Source organism: Syngnathus scovelli, chromosome 19 (genome assembly GCF_024217435.2).
Source record: "Syngnathus scovelli strain Florida chromosome 19, RoL_Ssco_1.2, whole genome shotgun sequence".
In the NCBI taxonomy this organism is placed as follows: Eukaryota; Metazoa; Chordata; class Actinopteri; order Syngnathiformes; family Syngnathidae; genus Syngnathus; species Syngnathus scovelli.
Window position 1 is genome coordinate 4,610,941 of NC_090865.1, and position 12,883 is coordinate 4,623,823.

The 12,883-nt window shown below is 40.4% G+C and overlaps 1 protein-coding gene across 1 annotated transcript in view; it reads left to right on the plus strand.

Moving 5' to 3' along the window:
- csmd2 (CUB and Sushi multiple domains 2) overlaps positions 1 to 12,883 on the plus strand; it is an 83,197-nt gene that overhangs the window by 37,089 nt on the left and 33,225 nt on the right. The window contains exons 6-26 of the mRNA XM_049751343.2: positions 1,269 to 1,381; positions 2,218 to 2,295; positions 2,440 to 2,527; positions 2,603 to 2,727; positions 4,069 to 4,190; positions 4,258 to 4,361; positions 4,855 to 4,967; positions 5,382 to 5,564; positions 6,126 to 6,316; positions 6,376 to 6,511; positions 7,689 to 7,883; positions 8,021 to 8,159; positions 8,833 to 9,020; positions 9,330 to 9,518; positions 9,597 to 9,713; positions 9,932 to 10,147; positions 10,213 to 10,401; positions 10,584 to 10,753; positions 10,884 to 11,040; positions 11,120 to 11,311; positions 11,823 to 11,949. Of these exons, the coding sequence (XP_049607300.1) occupies positions 1,269 to 1,381; positions 2,218 to 2,295; positions 2,440 to 2,527; positions 2,603 to 2,727; positions 4,069 to 4,190; positions 4,258 to 4,361; positions 4,855 to 4,967; positions 5,382 to 5,564; positions 6,126 to 6,316; positions 6,376 to 6,511; positions 7,689 to 7,883; positions 8,021 to 8,159; positions 8,833 to 9,020; positions 9,330 to 9,518; positions 9,597 to 9,713; positions 9,932 to 10,147; positions 10,213 to 10,401; positions 10,584 to 10,753; positions 10,884 to 11,040; positions 11,120 to 11,311; positions 11,823 to 11,949 (3,132 nt within the window). The remainder of the gene's footprint in view (positions 1 to 1,268; positions 1,382 to 2,217; positions 2,296 to 2,439; positions 2,528 to 2,602; positions 2,728 to 4,068; positions 4,191 to 4,257; positions 4,362 to 4,854; positions 4,968 to 5,381; positions 5,565 to 6,125; positions 6,317 to 6,375; positions 6,512 to 7,688; positions 7,884 to 8,020; positions 8,160 to 8,832; positions 9,021 to 9,329; positions 9,519 to 9,596; positions 9,714 to 9,931; positions 10,148 to 10,212; positions 10,402 to 10,583; positions 10,754 to 10,883; positions 11,041 to 11,119; positions 11,312 to 11,822; positions 11,950 to 12,883) is intronic.

The following is a 12,883-nucleotide window of genomic DNA, read 5'->3' on the forward strand; positions in this document are numbered from 1 at the left end:
TACGGTACCAACCCTTATTGAACCCAATCAAACTCACAGAAAATGAACTGCACTTCTGAAAGCACCCTTAGCGTGTCGCGTCCCATAATGGCGTAATATCCACCTTCAATCAAAAAACATCCTCGTCTTTCACCTTGCTCTGGACCAAAACATGTTTTATTGGACTAGAAATCATTAAAGAAGTCTCAGACACTGGAGCTCCGGGACCAAGCAAAAGAAAACTGATTTAGCGCCGTGCTCTCAAGACAATAATAAACTAATACAGGGAAGGTTCAATGGAACGATAGAAAGCACAAAGAAGCACGCCATCCTTCAGAAGACCTCCAACAGTCTGCTCCACACTAACTGCACAGCTCCCTGTAGTCCCCTTCATTTCCACACTTATATGTTACATGGGAAAAAAAAAAGTGGCGCAATCTGGGAAGGAACTGCCAAATTTGTTAGGTGTTATGATGGGATGAAGACTTTGTTATAGACTTTATTGTTACTGCCACATTTTATGGGTTGCACAGCCTTGTTGTCACCTGAGTCTTTGCCTTTTTTTATTTGTCAGACTCTATTTAAGTTATTTTGTGCTCAAACTGCCGTGAGAGACAAATCAATGCGTTCGTTCCTTCTTATGATATTTCATTTTTATATAATATTATATTGCTAGCTGTTAGTGATCTGTGGGGATCATTTAAAGCTAGTGAGTAGTGTGATCATGATCTGACTCTTTTCTATTCTCCTTGGCGATATAACACACACCCCGAACAAATATGGCCGTTCATATCAGTATTGCATCATCTATCAAGTCCACTGTCGTATGAAGCATACACCTGATTTTCAATTTTATCACGCATAAATAAATGCTAAATTTATTATATAAAATACATTATATATTATATAAATAATATATATTATGAATAGATATATTAAAATAAATATATAAAATAAATAAATCAAAATTTCAATTTCACTATGGATAAATAAATCAAAAAAATTAAATATATTAAATAAAATAAAATCATGATTAAATATACAAAAACAAATAAATAAATAAATAAATAAATAAATAAATAAATAAATGACACAGCTTGAAAGAGTCTACCAAGATTTCCCGAAGCACTTAAGCACTTTTGTTGCTGTGTCTGTGAGCACCGGGTCTTTTATTTAAGTGCATTCGGGTGCAAAAGATGTGCTAACTAATCCGTTTGTGGCGTGCTTAAAAAGCTCTCAACATAATACTCAAAGGTACTCAGCTCCGTTCTTTTTCGATGTACTTACAGGTTCACTGGCCCGAACCTCCCCTCTCCCATTATTAGCAGCAAGAACTGGCTTCGTCTGCATTTTACATCGGACGGCAACCACAAACTGAAAGGTTTCAGCGCTCAATACCAAGGTAGGATAATGTGAATCGCATCAAAATGTCCACATGTAGATTTTGATGAGCAATTTAAGATTTTTCGACTCTTTGTGGCTGCAAGAACAAAATCCTAACCTATGAACTTGTGTCAAAAGATAATTCATAATATAAGAGGGCGACAGATCTGCTGAGCGCACTCATGTTCCCAGGGAAATAAAATATTAATGACCTTACTTTTCATTTTGTCCTACTCTCAAGAAGACACTGAACAGAGACGATGATGTCAAGGCCAGTGGAGAAAAACCTGATGGAAAACATTTTTGCTTTAATTTTCAGTGAAAATGAGCAAAAAATAATTTTTTTCAATCTGTTCTTGTCACATAAATTTTTAATCTGCTTTTCATTCTAAATCCTGTTTTCCATTTCAACGTGTGCACAGTAGATTTCATAATTATTTCTATTTTTAACTTTATATGTTCTGTACATTGCACAAACACGGATGCTAATGCCCAAATACCATCCTCCCATTTCTTAATGTTTGCACTCATTATGTCTCTCTTTCACGGTTCCGCGTTTTACGAGACTCCGGTAGCAGCGCACGTTTCACGAAGACACTGTCTTTATTCTCTTTTTCTGTCAGCGTCATCAGAAAAGCACACACTCTAAATGTCAAGAACTGACAAAGTCATCAAACTGAATTAGTAGGAAAAAAGAACTGAGTTTGATGAAGGTTTTTGAAATTCCTCTGCAAATATTCATTGACAGACGATGAGCATTTGTTTTCGGAGCTAATTTAAACAGGTTCCCCCCCTCCTCAAGCAAAAATTATGCCACTCATAATGTCAGGATTTTTTTTTTCTTCCCCTCTACAGTGAAGAAGATGACTGAGCTGAAGTCTCGGGGTGTCAAGATGTTACCGAGCAAAGACAACTATCACAAGATCTCAGTCTGTAAGTTTTTCACTAAAATATACAAAACAATATAAACAATAATAAAAAAATAATATCATAAAAAATACAAAATAATAATAATAATAATAATAATAATAATAATAATGTAAAAAATAAAGACATATTTTTGTGTTTCCCCCCCAGTGTCTCAAATGGGTGTGGCACAAGGACACAACATGTGTCCCGACCCTGGCGTCCCAGATCGAGGCAAAAGAAAAGGCTCTGATTTTAGGTAAAATTAAAAACCGTGTTGAATATTCAAATAGGAATATGAATGTATCACCTGAATGTACGTCATCTGCCGCAGGCGAGGTGCCACCGTGCATTTCTCCTGTGACGAGGGTTATGAGCTGCAGGGCTCCAAGAGCATCAGTTGCCTCCGAGTGACTGACAGCTACGTGGGCTGGAGTGACGAGCGGCCCATCTGTAGAGGCAAGTGTCTGGAGACCTGGAGGTCACCACACTATCCTCCATGTTTTACGTCATTTGCTTACTAAGTTTGCATCATTTGTCGTTTTTTGCCATGTATTATTTTTATAAAGGTCATCAAGGTCAGAGCAAATATTATTAATTTCTTTGTAGAGGCTTTACTAAGTGTTTTACCCGGACTGGTTCAAGTCCTTTTAAATAATTTTCGGCACTTTAAAGGTACCCACGCACACACTTGCCTTGGAGCACTCATTGAAATTCTGCGTTAATTTGAAAGGATGTTTAACAGCTCCGCTATGCAGATCCCCGCAGGCCTTGATAACAAAAGTCACATTGTCCTTTGAAGGATTGGCTGCTTCAAAGTTTTCACTCCCTCTGCACTGAGGAGCCACATTGTTGTCCTAACAGATTGCTTTGTTGTGTACACATTAGTTAGGCTTTCTTATGATTGCGTATCGCTGGCTTGCATATACACAAATGTCAAAGCTCCCCTCTGGATGTGCCGATTTTCCAAAGCTGGAAATTTGGCCGCTGCAATGCTCACAAATGTTATTATTATTAAACATTATTTAGGAGTTATAAAATAAACAAACACAAAATAATAAAAATAGGTCTGTGTCGGAATTAAAATGACCTTAGTCCCAGACAACATGGTGTCAGCTGCTGTTAGATCTTATCTGCTGAACAAATATTTTTATGTAAGATCCTCTTACAATTCATTATATACAAAGAGCCTGAAGCAACTTTTTTTTTTTTTTTTTTCCTAAAGCTGCAAGTATTGTATATTGAGTATATTGAGCTGGATTATCTGCAGTGCAAAACCTTGAAGCTCCATTTTCGAAACGTCACTGTGAAGGGAAGCATCTTACTTGTGTCTGACATTAGAAATGGAAGTCTCTGCGCTTTCACATAGTTTTATTTCCTCAAAGTTACGATTGTAATCATAAATCACAGTGGACACTTTGGCACGGCTTCAAGGATTTTCAGACAAGACACAGAAAGACAAAAAATAGGTTACAGATTTTGTCCATGCTGCAATTAATATCAGTATGAACAGGGAAAAAAATATATACGATTAAGAATTAACCCTCGAGGGAGTCCATATGCAGCTGATTTAACTCAACGAAAAGAACCAGATAATGATGTACTAATACGATTGTAAGGATGTAAGGAATCCAATTTCGAAATGTGCCTTCCAGGCCTCATCACCAACGAATCAGCCAAAGGCTTTTATGATTAACTTTATCTGGGCTGCGCTTGGGTCAAGAAGTATTGGAGTCTAAATTTCTAATCTAATGCTGATCATTGCAGTTTCCTCGGTGATAATGATCTGTATTATTTTAGCCCCGATGTGCGGAGGTCAATTAAAAGGACCGAGCGGTGTCATGACGTCACCAAATTATCCGGTCCAATACGACAACAATGCTAACTGCACTTGGGTCATCACTGCGACAGATACGTCTAAGGTAGGAGTCAATCGAAATAAATCGTCCAGCATTTATTATTTAATTTATTCTCATTGATGTTGTCTAGGTGATCAAGCTGACCTTTGAGGACTTTGACCTGGAGCGAGGTTATGACACGCTAACAGTAGGGGATGGCGATGTGGTGGGGGACCAGAAGACCATCTTTCATGTGTGAGTATCGACTCTGACCCACTTTGACTTCTCCCTGCGTGTTCCTAAACAACTTTGTTGGATTCTGCAATCCATCGTTTCTGTTATTATTTGCAGCATTTTCATTTTGGCAAAAATAATTCCCTCCATTCCCTTTTCAAACACTGCAATGACGCATGTGTGGCATTGTGTATCGTACAAAAAAAAAAAAAAAAAATCCATTTAGGAGATATCATATTGGAAATTGCAGGTAACCGCCATTATAGAGCACCTTTTTTATATTCTGACTAGCTTCCAATTGGCATCGCTGAATTTGGAACCCTTAATTACTTGCTTTTCATGTTGGCATTCCTACCTAATTAGAATTGAATGAAATTAAAATTCAGATTGGGGTAAATTACTTCGGAGCCACTGACTGATTTCCCACTCACTAAGCCTCAACTATTTTTATTTTCTCTTTCTTACTTTATAATGTCAGATAATGAAGAAAATTAAAAAAAAATGTTTTTATTAGTCTGTCAGGTACCACAACTCCGGATCTGGTGGTTAGTACCAGTCATCAGATGTGGCTGAATTTCAAAACTGATGATACCAGCGGATCTCTGGGCTTCAAGGTTTCTTACGAAGGTAAGTGCTGCTTGAAAGGTTCTTGCAATATCGGCATTGTCAAGTGTTCATTGTTTGATGCAAATAAAGCGAAATGGCTTATTTCGATGACTCACTGAAGGGTGATCAAGGTCAAGTTGTGCCAGTTTTTCAAGTGTCTGCTGCTTTCTGAATACATTTTTACCTTACCCCGCGTTGCAAGACGTCTCCCTGGCCCAAAGATGTTTGTTTTCCATCAGTAAAAATAACCCAGAAAGTGGAACAGTATGCAGAAAGCAAATGTAATTAAAACAATGAGTTCTGCTTAATGAAGGAGAAGATATGCTTTGAATTCTTTCAACTCGGAAGTCTAATTTGCATCCTGAAACCCTCTCAAAATAATTTACCCCAAAAAACCTATTTCATCACAATTTTTGGGGGTTTTGTCTCCACCAGAAATTGACCAAGGCAGCTGCGGTGACCCCGGTATCCCCGCTTACGGTAAACGCGAGGGGACAGGTTTTCGTCACGGCGACAAGCTGTACTTTGAATGCTTGCCTGCTTTTGAGCTGGTGGGAAAGAAGAACATCACCTGCCAGAAGAACAACCAGTGGTCGGCCAAGAAACCCAGCTGCGTTTGTAAGTTCGTGTTTCCGCATGAACACAATGAATTTGTCCATATTAATATGCATGACGGTTGTGGATGAGCGCTGGCTTGTTGCATAATAAATGGTCGGATTAGCTCGGCAGTTCGCAGCAATGTGAATTTTCCAACAATACGTTGGGTTTGCTTCCCAATTATTGCAAAGACAAATGGGAAAGGTAAAGAATTCCAATTGCTGTATCACTCCTAATCTGGAGATAAACATTTAATTTTGGGAAATAAACACAAATTATAGTTGACACACAGAAATGACAGTGTTGATTAAAATGAGCTACAGCAAAATCTTGTTTACTGACTAAATTTGAGTTTTGGAAATAACACAAATGAACACTGACGGATTGTCATCTTCACCAGTGCTGTTGCTATTTTAAGCAACCCACTGTTGGCATTTCTGCCATGAAATATTCGCTACAGAGCTTAGCTAATGCTGTTTCTCAGGCAACGTGGCTTGAATTTTTTCCAAGCTAATACCAAGCCATGCTCTTGATGAACCCGACGTCGCCAGTGCTAAAAATTCCTCTCGTTCCTCTTTGCAGTTTCCTGTTTCTTCAACTTCACCACACCCTCGGGAGTCCTTCTATCCCCAAACTACCCGCAAGAGTACGGCAACAACATGCATTGTGTTTGGCTGATCATAACCAACCCGGAGAGTCGAATCAATTTGGCTTTCAACGACCTGAGCATGGAGAAACAATTTGACTTCCTCTCTATTAAAGATGGTGGAAAGGTACTTTGATTCTTCATTCAAAACTTTTCACCATTCTGATCATCTTTGTCTTTTGCCAGGCTGAGTCTCCAATTCTGGGCACCTTCTCGGGCGACGTTCTGCCACCTCCAATAACCACCAGCGCCCACGTCGCCCGGCTAGAGTTCTTGACCGACCACACGTATACCAACCGAGGCTTTAACATCACTTTTACGAGTAAGCTGATCAAGGCCTCGCTGGAATTTTAATATTCAAGATACTTGTCAATGCATATGCAAATGAAGCTCATAAATCAAGTGAGCTAACAATGAGTCACCCATATCTGCAAAACTCCTCTACCTCTGCGGCAAAGCCTTTCGCACACTGCAAGTGACTCCAAGAAAATGACAAACTCGCTGTCTTTTTTTTGTCTATATAGAGGCTTGACGTCGAAATAAATCTAGAACAAAGACAAAGCCGACAAACATTGCAGCAGCGCTCGTTATATTCTATTCTGGGCTGCTGCTGACTTGGTAGGAAATATCCAGATGGTTTTGGCAAACCTGTTAGCAGGATATACTCTACTGTAGTCTGTTTTTTTTTGTTTTTTTTTTTTTGCAAGATTGTTGCAGCTGTTGCATACGCACAAGTGTGTAATTCATTGGAATTATTTGAATTTTATTATTTATTATTTATATCTTTTTATTTTATTGGAATATTATGGAATTATTTAAATTTGAATTTTTGAACATAAAACCTCCGAATTATTTTCCAAATATTTTACTTTAAACTTAATTCACTTAATTTTTGTTTGATAGTGTGTATGTCAAGTTAACAATTCAAAGCCATATTCTCAAAAACAATTTAAAAAGTATTCTGACCTTAACAAAGACACAAAGCAACACAAATCCCCTTTTCGCAGAAAGGGACTCCCCAATGGAATTGTGAAAAGCACATGGCGGCTCATGAATTATAATGAGAAAGTTGTACGAGGTGAATATATAACGAATACAGCCCGCTGACAGGAGCTGTCAATTGAAGGTTTCCGTTGAGTTCTAGAGGACAATGTCATCTGACTACAAGACAGTTTTTTTTCCCGCCCATCATTCACATTAATTAAGGAAACGCCAAACTGCATGGCGGCCATTTTGGCTGTGTTAATAAATAACAGCATGATGGATGATGTGTGGCTCACACTTTGTTTGGGTTCAATGGATCCATGTGGGGATTCATCAACACCTAGCTGTGAAGAGTAAGTGTGAAAGTAGTGCAGGTGATGTATTGGATAACTCGCCTTTGTTCCGGGGTTTTGACTCAATATCTAAACCTCACAACAAGCAAATGAGACTTTAGTAAGATTCAAATAGTCAGTGAAGGTCTGTTGTGCCTAAAACTCTTCTGGATTTTATTACAGCATTTCGCCACAATGAGTGCCCCGACCCGGGAGTCCCAGTTAACGGGAAACGCTTTGGTGAGAGTCTTCAGCTGGGAAGTTCCATCACATTCCTGTGCGAGGAGGGATTTATTAAAACCCACGGCTCGCAAACTATATCGTGCATCCTCAAGGATGGCAACGTGGTTTGGGACAATGCTGTTCCCAGATGTGAAGGTGAGAAATAGATATCGAGAAACACATATGTTCTTTTTGGAAACACGGTTCATCTTAAGGTGACCAATTTGCATTTGCAGTAAAAGAAATGAGATGAAGCTCATTTCCATCTCCTGTCTTGTCTTTTGTTCTTGTAGCCCCCTGCGGAGGAGAGTTGAAGGCTCCCACTGGGATCATTCTCTCCCCCGGCTGGCCAGAACTTTATAAGGAGGCTCTTAACTGTGAATGGATCATTGAAGCTCCTCCAGGCTACCCCATCAAGATCATATTTGACAAGTCAGTCATACAAATGTTGCCATGTCATCTTTTTTTTTTTTGAGTGATCTAGTATTGTGTAAAGCCCCCCCACCCCCACCCCCCGCCCGCTTTCAATGACATATTTTATTGAATAAGTCCTCATAAGTATTTGATCCCTTTACATGATACTCAATCCCTGAGGGATCGCCACGTTCTTGCACCAACAGGAATCGGCGTGCACGCATGCAAGTTGTTATGCGGGCATTTTCTATGCAAGTATCTGTCAGGGGACATTGTGAAGATGGGGGGGGGTCTAATCTACTGTGATGGTTGTGTGCAAGAGTGAGAGACAGCGAGAAAGCGAGAGAGGGACTTGTCGGATCAAACGCAACATTAGCGTTTTACCCAGGCTCATCCTCGTGTCCTCATCTCGTGCCTTGATAGCACGGCATGAAAAATGAATCCAACATAAATGTTTGTTCGTCTATCATTTTTATGTCACATCAATAAAATATCACAAAACACTTCATTTAGATAACACAGCTCCGAGTCACTGCAATTTATTCGGGTCTTTTGAAGATGAAGTGCCTTGACTTGAAAAAAAGTCAGAGACACAATGGGAATGAGCACACGCAGGGAAACATACCAAATGCGTGCAATGAATCTGGAAAGCGAATTCAGATATTTTAATTTTTTTTTCCCTCTTCCTCAGGTTCCGCACTGAGGTCAACTACGATGTCCTCGAGGTCCGCGATGGCCGCTTTCCCTCTTCACCCCTGATTGGAAGTTACCAAGGCACTCAAGTTCCTCAGTTCCTCATCAGCACCTCCAGCTTCTTGTATCTCCTCTTCTCCACCGACAAAAGTCACTCCGACATCGGTTTCCGAATACGCTACGAAAGTAAGCCCCAGTAAATTGAAATCGGCTCCCTGAGATCATCTTGTTGGTCTCCCAGTAATTTTCCCTTTGCAGTTCCTCTGTAGGTAAATCTTTGCAAAGTATGAATAATTTATGCCCACTCACGTGGAAACATTGCAGAGTGGAAAAAGAAGACTAAAACTTCTCATCCGTTTGTCGAAAAAGGATGCTACGCTAAATAATTAATTGGGACTGCTTTCAAAAAAAATCGTCCCGCGTTTAGATATTCTGTGTCCCTCGATTGACCGAATTCAGAAAATTGTTTTGCACGTGTCCCTTGGTATTTTTTAGCTTTGCAGCTGCAGTCAGATCACTGCGTGGACCCGGGTATACCCGTCAACGGACTCCGCCACGGAAATGACTTCTACGTGGGAGCTCTGGTGACATTCAGCTGCGACGCCGGCTATACGCTCAGCGATCCGGAGCCTCTGGAATGTGAACCCAATTTTCAGTGGAGCCGCCCACTCCCTAGCTGCGATGGTACGGTCCAAAATGTTGACCCACAATTTGCTCACCAGGGAGTCAACTTGTTTGATTTTATTCTTATTTTGACACCAGCACTTTGCGGAGGTTACATCCAGGGCAACTTTGGTACCATCCTTTCTCCGGGCTTCCCTGATTTTTACCCGCACAATCTCAACTGCACTTGGATAATCGAGACCTCCCACGGCAAAGGTGAGCAGATGAAATCTGTCGACAGTCGGAATCCATTACAATGTCATCTCGCTTCCATCTTAAGTGGCCTTCATGTGTTGCCGAACAAGCTGTCATGTAAGAGGAGCACTGATAGGCTAGCCTAAGGCGACAACACCGGCGGAATAGCATGACCATTAAACTGACTTTTCTTTTTCTTTTATATAAACTAAATGAACATCACTTCTTCTGCCTTGAAGGTGTCCAGTTCAACTTCCACACGTTCCATCTGGAGAGCCCTCACGACCATTTATTGGTGACCGAGAACAGTAGCTTCTCGCAGCCTCTTTGGAGATTGACAGGCTCAACGTTGCCTCCACCTCTCAGCGCCGGACTTTTTGGGAATTACACGGCTCAGATTCGTTTCCTCTCGGACTTCTCCGTTTCGTACGAGGGGTTCAACATCACGTTCTCTGGTGAGTTTTATTACACTGATCAGCAGATGTGATATCTTGTATTAATATTTGTGTTTTTTTTCCAGAATATGATCTGGAACCATGTGAAGATCCAGGAATCCCACCTTATAGTACCAGAAAGGGTCTTCAGTATGGAGTGGGTGACGCCCTCATCTTTTCCTGTTTCCCGGGTTACAGACTGGAGGGTCCAGCAAGAGTGGTGTGCTTAGGGGGTCGGAGGCGGGTCTGGAGCTCCCCTCTGCCAAGGTGTGTTGGTAGGTGGTCACAAACTTTATTTTAGATCTCCCTTACATCTGCATGCCAATGTGACTCCACACATTTCGTGCATTGAGTTACAATCATATAGCGATTGACATGTTCTCTGCTCTCCCCCCCCCTTCCTACTCTTCTTTTGCGCTGTCCTGTCGGTCTCCCCGTTGCCTCTCTTTCTCTCTAGCTGAATGCGGCTCCTCCGTGACTGGCATGCAAGGGGTTCTTCTCTCACCCAACTACCCCGGTTACTACGGCAACAACCACGAGTGCATCTACTCCATCCAGACGCAACCGGGGAAAGGTATCCAGCTTCGAGCGCGAGACTTCCGACTCGAGGAGGACGATAAACTCAAAGTGAGACATGAGACCCCCCCCCCCCCCCCAACCCTTCTTTGTGTATTTCCAGCTATGTTAGCGAGGTCAGCATGCTCACTGTTGATCATCTTAATAAACTTCCCCTCCTTTATTATTTTTTTTTATACAGGTGTTTGACGGCAGCAGTAATTCGGCTCGTCTGCTCGGAGTCTTTACGGCTAATGAAATGCTTGACACAACCCTGAACTCCACCTCGAGCTCCATGTGGTTGGAGTTCATCACCAATGCAGATAATACCAGCAAAGGCTTTGAGCTACACTTCACCAGTGAGCAACAATCTGATGATAAGCCGCAATTTTAAATGCACCTTTAAGAAACCCCAATCCTTGTTTGAATTCTTCACAGGCTTTGAGCTGGTGAAATGTGAAGACCCCGGCGTCCCCCAATTTGGCTACAAGCGAGAAGACAAGGGTCATTTTGCAGGGAGCACCGTGTCGTATAGTTGCGACCCTGGCTACACTCTAAAAGGCCCCGAGGTTCTCACTTGCCTGAGGGGGGAGAGGAGGGCATGGGACAGCCCCTTGCCACTTTGTATCGGTGAGTCGGATCGGTCCTGCTCGAAAATGTTTGGCTTTATTTGCTAATATGCACAGCTGGTGATCCTCAGGCAAACGTCTGGTCATAATTTCATGGTCGAGGTTATAAAATGCCGGATATTCAGTGTTTGTACCCTCTGGCTCTGGAGAGAAGTGCATGCAGTTAAAATCCATTTTCATTTATTTTGGTTCATTCATTCATTCATTGTGATGTTGCTAATGTTTTTCCATTTACATTTCTCTAAATCTCTGATGTTTCTTTACCTTTATTCTTATTTTAACTTCACTCTCAGGGCTCTTTAATGTCGCCTTTGTGTCTCACTTATTGTTGTATGTCTGCACAATTTTCCTGTTCGTAATTTTTATAATTCTTCCGTTGCCGTTTGTGCTCGGTAAGGAGCTATTATGCTCTCAGCAAAATAGCACTTGTATTCCTCTTGTCTGATGAGATGGCACGGAAAATATGAAGAAACTACTTGGAATTTTAAATATATTTTTTTTTCTTTATCTAGCTGAATGTGGGGGGACTATTAAGGACGAGGCCACCGGTAGGATCCTGTCTCCAGGTTACCCAGCCCCATATGAACACAACCTGCACTGCGTGTGGACTATCGAGGCCGCTCCAGGAAGCACCATTAGGTTTGAACAATGCTCCTTTGGTGGACTCGCTACTTGTTTGATTACATTCTTGGCTTTTGTTCAACGTACTTCCATTTGTGCTGTGGTACACACACATCACTCACACCCGCTGTTATCAATCACCGGCGAGCTGATATTGGCTTGTCGTTGACTTCCTTCTAGGTGGAAGAATTGCCACATTGAATTTGCTTGTCTTAGGAAGAAAAAAATTAATTAAATAAATTAAAAAAAATATATATATATATATATATAAATATATATAAAAAAAAAAAAATATATATATATATATATATATATATATATATATATATATATATATATATATATATATATATATATATATATATATATATATATATATATATATTAAAAAAAAATATATGTCATACATTCTGGATTCATTACAAATCAACTGAAATATTGCAAGCCTTTTATTAATTTAATTTTTGTTTTTAATTGCATTACAGAAAATAAAGAACTTGATCACGATATTCTAATTTTCTGAGACAGTCCTGTATATATATACTATATATATATATTTACATTACATAGCATAAGCATATTTTGCACATCTTCTTCGTAAAGGTTCATTAGTGAGTTTGCCGCCTCTAATTCCCTGGCATCCCCCCCCCCCCCCCCCCCGTCATACATATTAGTCCTCCTCCACATACTGCACATGCCTTTGATCGTGCAGAATTTATTATTGAGAAAAATATGCAATGCATTTGTCAAAGTGTTTCTCATGCAGCAAATGACTGAAGGTAGCATGAAAGGAAAACATTTTTGTTCATAAAGAAAGAAGAAATTGCCATTGAGTGGCATGCCCTCTCAAGCAATAAAAAAAATTCCAACACCTTAGAAAAAAAAAGTTCACATAAAACGTCAAGGTGAGTAAATCAATGAAATTAATACAAAAATGTCACTCCCCACAGAA